This window comes from Urocampus carinirostris, chromosome 2 (genome assembly GCF_059441175.1).
Source record: "Urocampus carinirostris isolate Australia breed hairy pipefish chromosome 2, RoL_Ucar_1.0, whole genome shotgun sequence".
In the NCBI taxonomy this organism is placed as follows: domain Eukaryota; kingdom Metazoa; phylum Chordata; class Actinopteri; order Syngnathiformes; family Syngnathidae; genus Urocampus; species Urocampus carinirostris.
Window position 1 is genome coordinate 21,815,464 of NC_142350.1, and position 13,685 is coordinate 21,829,148.

At 41.3% G+C, this 13,685-nt stretch overlaps 1 protein-coding gene across 1 annotated transcript in view; it reads right to left on the reverse strand.

Moving 5' to 3' along the window:
• The window catches only part of rnf19b (ring finger protein 19B), a 42,935-nt gene that overhangs the window by 8,083 nt on the left and 21,167 nt on the right, over window positions 1-13,685 (reverse strand). Inside the window, exons 4-9 of the mRNA XM_088329360.1 lie at window positions 8,734-8,933; window positions 6,229-6,373; window positions 4,417-4,579; window positions 4,226-4,340; window positions 4,005-4,145; window positions 279-468 (exon numbers count right to left, since the gene is read on the reverse strand). Coding sequence (XP_088185486.1) covers window positions 279-468; window positions 4,005-4,145; window positions 4,226-4,340; window positions 4,417-4,579; window positions 6,229-6,373; window positions 8,734-8,933 — 954 coding nt within the window. The remainder of the gene's footprint in view (window positions 1-278; window positions 469-4,004; window positions 4,146-4,225; window positions 4,341-4,416; window positions 4,580-6,228; window positions 6,374-8,733; window positions 8,934-13,685) is intronic.

Below are 13,685 nucleotides of genomic sequence, written 5' to 3' on the forward strand. Positions count from 1 at the left end.
AAATCTAATGCCAGCTGCTGTTAATCACGAGGTAGGAAGAATTGTAATGTCAACGAGAAGCCATCAGAGAGCAGCGTCTTTTTTTGAGAAAAATTGCAAAAAATTTAAGCATTTACATGCACTTCACCCACATTTCGAGCACTATTTAATCCTTGAAAACGCGACATTAAAATCCAAGCATTTTCAAGGATTTCAAGTCCTTGTACGAACCCTGACAAATTGGCGCGTCAGTTCGAATAAGCCCAGACAACGTTTCGTCCAGACGGCGTCCTCCTCACCTGCTGTACTTTCCGTTGCGGGCCCCCAAGGCACCGCTGGCAATCGTGTTGAAGTGGGGCGTGTCCCCTGCGGCCCCGGGCACTGTTGAAAGGCCCTCGCTGGGGGATGTAGTGCTCAGGCCGCTCACTGCGCCATCAAGACTGCTTTCTCCAAGGCTTGGCGATTTCAGAGCTCGCCATGCATCCGCCACTGAGATACAATTTGTGTCAATTATGATTATTACTAGAGCTACAACAACATATTGATAAGATTGATTAAAATTGATTATTAAAAAGCGTTGGCAACTATCATTTAATGACCTCATCGGTTCGTCGTGTTGCACGATTTATGAGCCACTAAGCATGTTTATTCAATGCGAAAAAGTGCACTGACTCTTGTTAAGTTCTAGGGTTGTACTACCACTTTGGTAGGGCAGACACTAGGGGCAGATTCTTTAGCATATTATATATCATTTGTGCATTGGGAATAATTATGAACCCCCCAAAATGTTTTGTTGATATTAGTTTGAAAAGTGGGTTTACATTTTGGAGAGTTGTCAAACACACGGATTGTTTTATTGCTTTATTTTATTTAATATTTTGTTGTTTTGTGCACTTTTTCTCTATCGGTTCAAAACTTCAATATTTGGAGGAATCAGAAATGTGTTTTTAAAAAAAATCAATTAATCGAAGGAATAATTTTTACTTGCAGCCCTAATTATTACTAGCAATTATTACATTTTTTGAAGCATTACTATTAAACATGGAAAAGAGTGCAGCCCTTTGAGACTTCTTGTGATTAAGGGCTATAAAAATAAACATGACTTGACTTTACAATACAGCACACAATAAGAATTCAGGATGGGTGTGCAACATTATCAGGTTATTATTATCAGGCAACATTATCAGGATCTTTGTGGCAATAACAGCCGTATTATAAGGCATCAGTACACGCAACAATGTCCAGTACCAGAATCAGGATATCTCAAATGGCACTACTGGACTGTCTCAGAAAATTAGAATATTGTGATAAAGTTCTTTATTTTCTGTAATGCAATTAAAAAAACAAAAATGTCATACATTTTGGATTCATTACACATCAACTAAACTATTTCAAGCCTTTTATTATTTTAATATTGCTGAATTTGGCTTACAGCTGAAAAAAACTCAAAAATCCTATCTCAAAATATTAGAATACTTTCTCAGACCAAGTAAAAAAAATAATTTTATAACAACAAAACTAAATCAAACATTTGAAAATGTCCATTGATGCACTCAGTACTTGGTTGGGAATCCTTTTGCACGGATTACTGCATCAATCCGGCGTGGCATGGAGGCAATCAGCCTGTGGCATTGCTGAGGTGTTATTGATGCCCAGGATGCTTCGATAGCGGCCTTCAGCTCATTTGCATTTGTAGGTCTGGTGTCTTTCATCTTCTTCTTAACTATACCCCACAAATTCTCGATGGGGTTCAGGTCAGGGGAATTAGCAGGCCAATCAAGGACAGTGATGCCATGGTCAGTGCACCAGTTACTGGTGGTTTTGGCACTGTGAGCAGGTGCCAGATCATGCTGGAAAATGAAATACTCATCTCCATAGAGCTTTTCAGCAGATGGAAGCATGTAGTGCTCTAAAATCTCTTGGTACACAGTTGCATTTACTCTGGACTTGATGAAACACAGTGGACCAACACCAGCAGCTGACATGGCTCCCCAAACCATTGCTGACTGTGGGAACTTCACACTGGATTTCAAGCAACTTGGATTTTGCTCCTCTCCAGCCTTTCTCCAGACTCTGGCGCCTTGACTTCCAAATGAAATGCAAAACTTGCTTTCGTCTGAAAAGAGGACTTTGGACCACTCTGCAACTGTCCAGTGCTTCTTCTCCATAGCCCAAGTCAGACGCTTCTTCCGTTGTCTTGAGTTCAGAAGTGGCTTGACCATGGGAATACGGCTATTGTAGCCCATTTCCCGGACACGTCTGTGAACTGTGGCTTTTGATACCTGGACTCCAGCTTCAGCCCACTGTCTTTGAAGCTCCCTCAAATTCTGGAAGCGGCTCTTCTTCACAATTTTGTTAAGGCTGCGGTCATCTCTCTTGGTTGTGCAGCGTTTCCGGCCACATTTTTCCCTTCCAACAGACTTTTTGTGGATATGCTTTGAAACTGCACTCTGTGAACAGCCTGCTCTTTGAGAAATTTCTTTTTGTGTCTTACCCTCCTGATGGAGGGTATCAATGATGGTCCTCTGGACTGCAGTCAGATCAGCAGTCTTCCCCATACTTGTAATTTAGTTTACTGAACCAAGCTGAGTGTTTTTAAGGCTCAGGAAACCCTCGCAAGGTGTTTCGAGTTAATTAGATGATTCAGGTGATTAGTTGAATAGCCTACTTGTATACTTTTTCATGATATTCTAATATTTTGAGATAGGATTTTTGAGTTTTCTTAAGCTGTAAGCCAAATTCAGCAATATTAAAATAATAAAAGGCTTGAAATAGTTCAGTTGATGTGTAATGAATCCAGAATGTATGACATTTTAGTTTTTTTAATTGCATTACAGAAAATAAAGAACTTTATCACAATATTCTAATTTTCTGAGACAGTCCAGTATATAATCAGGAACTGGAAATTAAAGGGCCATCATATTGTCGTTTATTTTATGCGTAAAGAAAGTAAAAAATCATAAACATAACACACATAAAGAAGACGTGATTGAAATGCATTGGGGGTTTTCTAAGTTACTTTTGTAGGCGGTATTGGGGTTTTGTAGCAGCATTGATGACCACGTAAAATTTTGCTATTGGAGAGAAAAAAAGAGTGAACAGGGCAACGTTGTTCTATTTTGTCAATTGTAGTCCATTTGTATGGGAGCTATTAAACACCCGTTTTAGACTAAAATATGATTTTCATGGAAAGCAAATTTAAAAAGTCGTTTCGAACCTTACAAATTTACCAAGTTCTCTTTGTAAAATTTGTTCTAAAATTTGATTTAATTTTCAAACAATGTATGAAGTATTTTTGTTTTAAATTTGAAATACATTTCCATCTGTTTTAATTATTAGATAAATTTTTGTTTAGAAAATAGTATTTATTAGATCAGGGAACATGTAGTAGTAGTCTGTACAGCACTTAGAAAATTATTGTCATTAAGGGCGTCATTAATAAACATGACTTGATGTATCTATGAAAAATAAAATTTAATACTGGATTAACTAAACTATTGGATTTTTTAAAAATTATAATATAATAAATAAATATAATACAATCACAATATTAATGATGAAAATATCTTAAACATTTTTTTTAAATTTCCAGTCATAATTTGATTAAAACAAAAAATAAAAACATAGTTTTAAGTTGTCCAATGAGAAACAGCAACATCAAGTAACTTAGTGGGTTTTTACTCTATTTTAAACAGGGTTTTTTTAAATATTTGATTCCTTCCGAGACATAATTACCGCCGAAAGTACATGGATTTTAAAAATTAGATTAAAAAGTATTAATGTTTAAGATCATACGATTCATTTCATCCAAACCTGAATGTGGAATTCAAAAGCATTTGGATTATATGACCAATTTAGGAAATTCTCATGGCATATGTCGAGTCGGTAATTCATACAGCTCCTGCCAAACACGCAGGAGCATATCTTTGGTGACAGACTATTTTTTCTTATTCTATTTAATTATCCGCTTCTGAGTGGATACAGGTATGTACATATATTCATTATAATAATTATTACGGGCTCACCTGTTATGGGGCCGTCGTCCTCATCAAAGTCGATCCGCACTCCCCTGCCTTTGCCCCTGCTCACGCCACAGCCGCCTCCTCGACACAGCGAGATGGGCACCACGCCGTAAACGTACGCCAACATGATGGGCACGCCAATGCCTGCCGACAAACAGACTCGTGAGCTTTTCGGGTTCAAAATCGGATAGAGACGTGGACGTTCGACGGCGGCATTCCCTCACCAACGCTGACTGCGGCGATGACGGGCGCGGTCAAGATGGACAAGGTCACGCCTCCCGTGATGGCCAGGTTCCTGCGGTGGCGAGGCGTCTTCTTGAGTTCGTAATGCGCGTGGATCTGCCGTGACGCAAGCGCGTCAGTATACTGTGAGATCACGTCCGGAGATTCTCGGCAAAGTCAGAGCCCTTCTCACCTTGCGCCCGACGTAAACGGGGATGCCGATGACCATAGCCGGGATGGCGATGCCGGCGATGAGAGTGATGCCCACAGGGGCGCCGATCAGTGTGCCCAGTTGCCATAGGATCTTCTTTTTCCTGCTCCAGGGCTTCTTGCCCCAGAAAGTGCAGCCGGACGGACTGCAGAGGGAGAAGATACGATCGATTCTTGCTGTCAACAACCGTTAGAGCAGGGGTGGGCAACTATTTGGAGTGGCGAGTTGCATTGAGTTAAATATGAGCGAAAAATTAGCCAAGGACCTGCAGTTTTAAATATGTCCACTGGATGTCACTAAAGACCAGCGCCACCCGGAAAGCAAACCCATTGTAGTTGTATTTGCTGACTAACACTTATAAACTAGATGGAAAAAAATACACAATCCAAAAATAGCATCAGGGTGCCTTGACAAGTTTAAAGAAGCATTGGATTATTTCTATCATAGAAGTACAACAGCAAAGTTCCCAAATTAAGGTAAACATTTTCAGAAAAATACATATAAAAAGCAGAATGAGACTTTTAAATCATTAAATCAATCATTTAACTCAGGGTGAAAACAAACCAATGGTAAAAAAAAATGGTAAAAATATAGTGCTAACTTGTGTGTTTAAAAAAAGTACTACTAACCAAAAAATGCGTTGTTGGTTTGGTGTCTTTCTTATCTTGTGTCCCTTTGGGGCATGCAGGGATGAATAAAGTAAAGAATAAAGTATATATCTATCCATCTATCTGTGTGCCCCAATAAAAACTATACTTTTTATTGCGATCACTGCCAACACTCAAATACCTGGCTTCATTTTTCTGTACTTGATTTTTTTTTCATCAGTTTTATTTATCATTATATTCAATTTCGTGCAATAAAACACTTGTAGAATAGAATTTACTTTTATTGTCATTCTTTGTAACCATGCACACAGAACGAAATGTCGATACACCTGACCCGTACAGTTAAACTGTAGCGAGCAGATGCAGCTGCAGCCAAACAGGGCGCAGCCATTTTAGTCATTAAGTGACCAAACCCCCCAATTTGAATGCCGAGCGCCAAGCAGGGAGGCAATGAGTACCGATGTTGTAAGTCTTAGGTATGACTCGGCCGAGGCTTGAACCAGCGACCTCCCAGTCTCCGAGCGGGCGCCCTACCATCTAGGCTACCGAGCTGGTTATAAAGTAGGAAAAGGAAAAAAGAAAATCGAGAAGAAAATGGCAAGGAAAAAGAAGTCAAAAGCTAGGAAAAAAATAAGTAGGGAAAAAGTTAAGAAAAAAGGAATCTTTTCTTTTCAAGTAGAAAAAAAAGTAGGGAACGAAGAAGGAAAAGTCCAGAAAAAAAGGGAGAAAGGTTTTGAGGCTCTCTTTGTGTTGCATTCAAATAATTTCCAAACATACCAAGTTGCAAACATTGTAATTACACTGGTAAAGTGTGACTAAATACAATTATACTTTGTGCAACTGACTTAAAAAATCCAGAAAAATGTTAGTATTATGGTACAAATGATACTTTTCAAAAAGTGGAAATCTCGTGTACAAGTGGTTGTAAAAACAACTGATGTGTTAGAGACGTTCCAATATTACATATAGCATTTCATTTAAAAGTGAACAATTTGCCTAAAACTCCATAAAATATGAGCTGATTTGATGTCAGGTTTCGGACATGTTTGCCAATAATTCAGTTGCCACACATGAGATAGATGTTGCTCGCCGTTGTTCCAAGCGACGCTTACGGAATTTCGTGCAAACGCCGAAACCCGTGAAAAACATCAGTCCGGAAAACACTAAAATGGGAAATATATAGTACCTGAGGTAGTGCAAGTCCGAGATCTCCTTCATGCAGAGCCAGCAGAACTCGCAGCCACACACGGCGCACGTCATGTGATTGCAGCTGCCGTCGTTCATCTTGATGATGTAGGCGCCGCATCTCGGGCACGGCTTGATGTCGTCCGCTGAGAGTGCAAACACACGGCGGGTTTTAGCAGGGCCGTATGAATACGTTGCACGGGGTAAATGCGACAAATCATATTGACATTAAATAGCTTTGACATCATGAGTACGTTTCACCCGGCGACATTACGATATCTAGCCATGGAAATGGGTCGGGGGTTGAAAAGGTGAGAATGGTGTGGAGGAAATACCGTATTCTGTACTGTATAACGCGCACCCCTTAATTTTGAATTAAAATACGTATTAAAGTTTCCATTTTTCTCAGCTCAAACTCAATGGCAAACGTTGTATAGGTGCGCCCATGGTTAAAATCATTTATAGACAATGTAAACTATGAACACAATACCAACATGAAATCGATGTTGTATTTATTGAATGTCCTTTAAAGTCCGATAAACCAAAAAGTTGTTTGCCTTGTGTTTTTTTTCTAATTTATTTCTACATTTCTGTTTTCTCCATTCTATAACATTCGTATCTGGCCACTGTAAAATTAGTGTGATCATGGGATTAAATCCAACGCCATTTGCTTCACTTGTGGTCGAGCGGTTAGTGTTTGGTGCTCTCTCACTGCTGTCGCTCAGGTCCGATTCCTGTAGCATTCTGGGTTTTGCGTTTGTTCTCAGCGATATTTTTTTCCACTGATCAGTCATTGCACACTTACGGTAGTATACCGTAAAACCTTGTGTATAACACGCACCCAACCTTTGGCGCTTTTACACAAATACAGTAGCGCAGTACGTAAACTAACTGATTTCTGATGAGTCAACTCTAAACATTTTTCCTCAGATGTACACAATCCAAGTAGGTCACCTTTTTTGGCTTCAAATGGCAAACACCGTCAAAAGGCGAGAGATTGTCACGCTTAAATATGAACAACATGAGCCCCTCGGTGGTGGTCATGATGCAACAAGCGGTTTGAAATCTTGATGCTGGAAACAAACGCCGCCCTTTAAAGGTCGTAATGGCAGTTTAGCTCCGAGTGTGTGTACGTTTGCTTTTTGTTGTTTTTGAATACGCTACCTGCGTCTTTCAATCATTTATGCCCTTCTCCATGTACATGCGTGGGTGTAATCATTTATTTGGTTTTGCATAGCAACAAAAGTATATTTAGTGAAATGAACAGTGATAGGTTTATTCTTTTTTTAAATATTGGACAGCTGCAAAGGAGGTTTCATAGGATGCTAGTTTGTCATTGGTTGGGGCACAGTGGCAATCAGTGCCAACCCAATTCTTAATCCTGCGTTTTCTTCTTATATCTCTCTTCTTCCGCCAGTTTGACTTGCTTTACCCCTCATGGCTTTGAGAGTGTAATGTATATATATATATATATATATATATATATATATATATATATTTATAAAAACATCAAAAATTCCGTGTGGTATAGCTTTTGTTATAGCGATAGCCAGTTAGTGTTATTACTGTGTTGTTACTATGTGGTTACAATGTAATTACGCAAAGTAATTACTAATTATTGTAGCAGTGATTTTAGCCTGTCCCTGAAGGCATCTCTTTAGCTGACATCCAGAATATGAGGTCCCAGTCATTTTTGTTAATAGTGTGTTATTACTATGTTATTACTGTACTTTGACATGCGCGCCAGGCCACCCCTGCCCCCCCAGCACCCCCTTCACATGCTCTGTCTGTAACCGCATCTGTGGATCCAGGATCGGACTGTTCAAACATCAGCAGACTCACAAATAAAGGAAGATGGTCATCATCGAATCGATGGACAACCCCAAGAAGAAGAAGACTGTACTTGAAGGCAACTCATTTTTGCCATCCAGGATGAATGAGCCAATCTAATTGACATGGGTGGGAACCAGGGACATTTCCAGGGGTGGCCCAAGTGGGTCACTGACCCACATGAAATGTAGCCATGAGCAAAAGATATGCTAATGACAAGATGCTAACATGTCATACAAATGGCTTCATGCTAAAGTGTAATGGTAAAGGCTGCATGCTCACGAGTAGATGCTAACGAGTGATGCCAACGGCCTTATTTTAATGTGTAATCCTAAAAGCTACATTTTAATGAGTAGATGCTAAAGATGCTAACGAGACGTACTAATGGCTACATGCTAAAGTAAAATGCTAACGTCTAAATGCTAACGGATGCATACTAACTAGTAGATGCTAGTGAGTTATGCTAACGGCTACATGCTGCCAGAGCCCAGCCCAAATGTCACAATTGCCTCAGGAATTGCTAGTTAGCACTATTATTGTGCACTGTTGTTGATCCATCTATTTATTTTTTCTCTCCTTATTTCGAGTATTTACTAAAGTTTAAACACAAATCACAAAACATCTTAGAAAAGCAACAGCAATCATATTGATGAGAAGTTGTTTTGAATTATCTTACCAGGTCCCTGCTCCTGGGTGTAGCTTGGCGAGTGTGTGCTGTGCGTGTGCAATGACTGTGCCCTCTGCTGGCGGGCAGAATCGCAGGTCTGGTTGGGGTGCCAGGCCTGCTTGCAGTGGTAGCAGAACTCTGAGCCGCATCCCTCGCGCCGGCACACCAGCCTGGGGCAGCTGGCGCAGCCCGAGGCGATCACCGCGAACCTAAGAACAGAAAAACGACAAAAAGGTATGAAAGTATTCCCAAAGGTCTTTTTTTTTTCAATTAGGCTCAACACTTGTAGTGTTCCTCCCCACAATCAGTGGCAGTTTCAAGCATTAGTGCAATTGACAAATACATCTACCCCTTTTATCCTTTTTAAATATTTGTCTTGGCAATTTTTAAGTGAGAAAAGGGGGCTGCTTGGTGGGGTCTTGCCAACGGAGTAATTTAGTGTAGAACCGCCATTGCCCACAAATTATGCAAATATGTTGCGGGTGAACTTGAGAAATTTAGTCTCGAAGTTAAGCCATCAGGCTTGCTTCTACCTGCGCTGTGACATCATTTTGAAATGGCGAATCCCATTAACCCAATATGTGACGCAGCTCCAAAACAGACATTGTGGTAAACAGCGATTGCATACGGCAAAACTTTTACATTTCTTTTGGATTTTTTGCCGCGTGTATTGCGGTTGGTATAATTTTGTTCCGGCAGCTCCCCGTTAGTGTCGGGACTGCTAAGGGCATTCTTGTTTTTGTTTTTTTTGCTCTCGGTTGATGTCCGTTGGCTGCCCACTGTCATGTGTTTTGCAGGGATCCCGTGTGAAACATATGAAATTACTTATTACTAAATAATAAATGCATAATAATTTATTATTATTGATGTGTATTGATAAATAAAGTATCTATCCATCTATCTAATTACAAAAAAAAAATCTTGAGGAGCTGTTTGGGAGGTAAAGAAGAAGACTCCTCTTATTGAGTCGAGCCAAAAGAGCCGGATTTCTAAATAGAGACGTCCTCTTGGGTGCAACCGTTACGGGGCGGTGGCACTTTAGATTACAACGCCATAATGACAGAGCAGGAGTCTCGGCGTCACGTTCCGAAACTTTTTTGTTATTGTCTTCATTTATTGCGTGGTTTATGGCGCCAGCCTGCCAAGAAACATGGCAATGGCAACAATTTCAAGACTTTTCAAGCAGTCCACCCAAAATTCAAGCCATTCCCTGACCTTGAAAAGACAACAATCAAATTCAAGCATTTTCAAGGGTTTCAAGCAGCTGTACGAACCCTGATGGTTACAAAAAATACAAGATGGTACTAGCAGGTTATACAAAGGAGGTTTAGAAAAGCAGTGCTGGAATGCATGCAAAGAATAATAAATTTGAGACCAGAACACACGCCCAAAGGTGAAAACACATGCACAACAACATCCCATGCCCGCCGATGTGTTCAACGAAGTCTCGTCACCCCTGGCAACGCTGTCTCAATTTCGCATCCACGGTTGTCATGGCAACTCAAAGTGGAGGTAAAGGACCCGGCCAGTCCAAGCATACGCGCTGATGCTCGGCGGATTTATCGTTCAGAACATTTAGTGAGATCCACGTGTTAGCATACGGAATGTTCTAGACCTTTATTGCCTCCACCTACGCTGTGATGCCTTTTGGGTGTCATTACAAATATGAGTTTTCCCAGTTTACCACTTGGCAAAACATCATACACACACACACGCAAAAGAAAAAACGATTTAAAAGGTACAGTGTTAGATTGTTAGATTATTTTGCACTTTGTTTTGACCTTACATTACACAAAAAACAGCAAAATCACAAACGAACATGACAGCGAAACAATGTGGACGGACTGATTGAATGGGTCAGCAGGGCCTGTTGTTTAGAAGGGTAATGGCAGAGGAGATCAGGTTTTTCCCAAGGTGGGCCTTTCTAAACCTTATTGTAATGTATCTGCACCCTGGCGGTAGCAGGATGAAGTATTAGTGTAGTGCAGGGGTCTCCAACATGGTGCCCATGGGCACTACGGTGCCCCTGAATGACAGCTGATGTGTCTGCGGAACTCTTCTAAAAAACACTCACCATTGATGGGTCCTTGTGATTTTTTAATAAAATTATTTTTTTAGAGGCTGACTTGTCTATTTAACCTTACTTCCAATAATTAACCTGGTAATCACATAGTAAATCGTAGCAATAAAATGATAAATTGTTATTTTAGAAATGCATATTAAAATGGGTGCTCTTTGCTCGAATTAGTAACAAAAAGTTGGAGACCCCCAGTGTAGTGGGTGAGTGATATCCTGGACTATAGTGTTTGACAGTCGGATGTGGAACTGTTATTTAATAATAATAATAATAATATTAGATTCAACTTTAAAGGTCGCTGTACACAGAATATCAAACAACAATAAAAAGAGAATAAAACAAATAAGCAATAAATAGAAGAGTAAAACATAGTTCAGTTAAAATAAAATGGGGGGCGGCATGTGAGGCAGTTTATTATGGATAGGCAAGTATGATGAGTTGACTTGGGAGTCTGGATTTGAAGATGGACAGGGTGGCTGAATTCTGGAGGTCAGGTGGTTAAGAGTTCCAGAGCTAGGGGACTGAGCGGCTGAAAGGTCTGCTCCCCATGGAGCTGAGACGGGCAGTGAGTACAGTGAGATGGAGGGGAAAAAAAATCTGGAGGGTGCAGGATGGCGTGGAAATGTGAGTGAGGTCGTAAAGGTAGGGAAGGGAAAGGTTATGGAAAGGTGCACAGAAGGATTTTATAGGTAATTTTTTGGTTGATCAGAAGCCAGTGGAGTTGCTGAAGAACAGTGGAGATGTGATGGCGAGGGAGTTTTGGTGATAATGCAGGCAGCAGAATTCTGGACCAGCTGAGGTTTACTAAGGGACTTTAAAGGTAGGCCGTAGGGGAGAGAATTGCAATCGTCAAGGCAGGGTGGTGAGAGAGGGGCGAAGTCTGAGAGGTTGGGTGTGGGCATGCCGATCATTTGAGTTAGAGTTGTTCCTGTGCAAAGGAAGTTTAGTTTACATTCCGGCATTTTTTCCATTTGGTGAATAAAGTGGAGCGCTGGAGTTCAAACCGGGAGACGGGAGCCAACACATTGCTCCTCCTAGATTCTCACCCACGAGTTCTCTCGCGACGGAGAAAGGTGCCACCTGGTGCACGGCCCTGGCTGTGTTGCAACAGCTGCTGTTTGCACACCACTTGGGATTTAGTGGAGGTTTTGGAGAGGAGGTGAGTCAGTGCTGGCGTCAGACTCTGCAGCGTCCCTCAGAGTACTGAGGTCAGCAAGCGGGCTCGCCGTGATACTGCTGACGCACGCACGCCGGCGCTGGCCCTGGTTTGAGGTATTTATCAGGAAAAGGATTGCAGAGTATGTACGCAACTTTTCGTCTCCTTGCCTTAACATTCTAGTCCGAGGTTGGGCAAATGTTAATGCTCAAAGGGCACATTAAACGGAATTCCAAAATAGAATGTTGTTTTTCAATTAGGCAGAGAACGCTTAGTGTTCCTCCCCACAATTATCCAAATATGTTGAAAAATATCCCGAGGGCTAGGGTCTCGAGAAATTTAGTCGCAATGTTGACTTATGTGGCTTGTTTTCCGCAAAGCTGTGACGTCATTGAAGGAATACAACAATTTCAAGGGTGAATCCCATTACCACAACATGTGATGCCAGCGCTGAAACAAACAGCGATTGTAGTGAACAGCTCATTTACGTTAGTGGGTAGGCGATTGTGGCTTTTCGTTTGAGTTTTTCATCACATGGTTCACTGTTGGTATAATTTTGTAGCTCCCCCATTAGCATCTGTGCCGCAGAGGGCTTTTCTGTTCCGTTTGCTACCGGTTGCTGATCGTTGGCTGCCCACAGTGTGTTGTTTGGCTGACTAGCCTGGTATTAGCATCTGTCTTGACATGTCCCTCGGTTTATTCCCAGCTAACTTTAAATATATCGTCGTAGCCATTTCCGTTTGTTCGTTGGTTCCTCGTCAGCTTGGCTGCTCAACATGTGCTATTTGAACGGGTAGACTGGCGTTAGCCCTGGTTTTGCCGTGTTCCTTGGTTTGTTTATTTCCGGCCGGATTTGCATCCGTCACCATGGCCGTTGGCAATTAATGGCTCTGCCTCCCAGTTAGCTTGGCTGATCACTGCGCGTTTTTGGTCGGCCAGCTTTGCAGCTGCAGCTGTCTTTCGTTTATTGGTGCCGGTTAGCCCCTCTTGGCGGCTCTCCATTTGTTTTTTTTCCAGTTAGGCCCTTTTTGGCCACTTGCCCTTTGTTGCACCATTACTGGGGCCACCTGCGACACAACGCCTAGGCCAGGGGTGTTAAACTAATTTTAGCTTGGGGGTAGACAGACAGACAGAAAATAAGATAGAAAGAGAACAAGAGAAAAAGAGAACAGAGAAAGAGGACAAAGAGAGAAAACAAAAGAGAGAGAGAAAAAGAGAGAAAGGACAAAAGAGAGTGCAAAAGAGAAATAAAGACAAAATAAAAAATAAAAACACAGAACGAAAGAGAAACAAGAGGGGGTGAGGCAGGAAAAAGATAAAAAGACAGTGAAAAGAAGAGAAAAAAAGAAAGAGAAAATGAGACACATTGTCAGAGAAAGAGATGAGAGAGAGAGTGAGAAAGAAATATAGAGAAGAGAGATAGTGAAAGAGAGAACAAAGAGAGTGTCAGAGACACAGGGGTTGAGAGAGACAGAAAGAGAAAAGAGAGAGTGAAAAAGTGGAAAAGAAAAATAAATAAGGAAAGAAAAAGAGAGAAAGTGTGATATAAATAGGAAAAAGGAGAGAAAGGCATTCAGCTTCAGTTGCTTAGCGCATGGTGGCTGGCTTTGTCAGCATCAAGTGGGCATATTTCAAACCTCAGATGACTTTTCTCTTGTGCTTCTCTGGGCGTTGTCCTGCGGAGCTGCATGTTTGAAGCCGGCAGCCCAGGCCTCCCCCCAAAAAAAC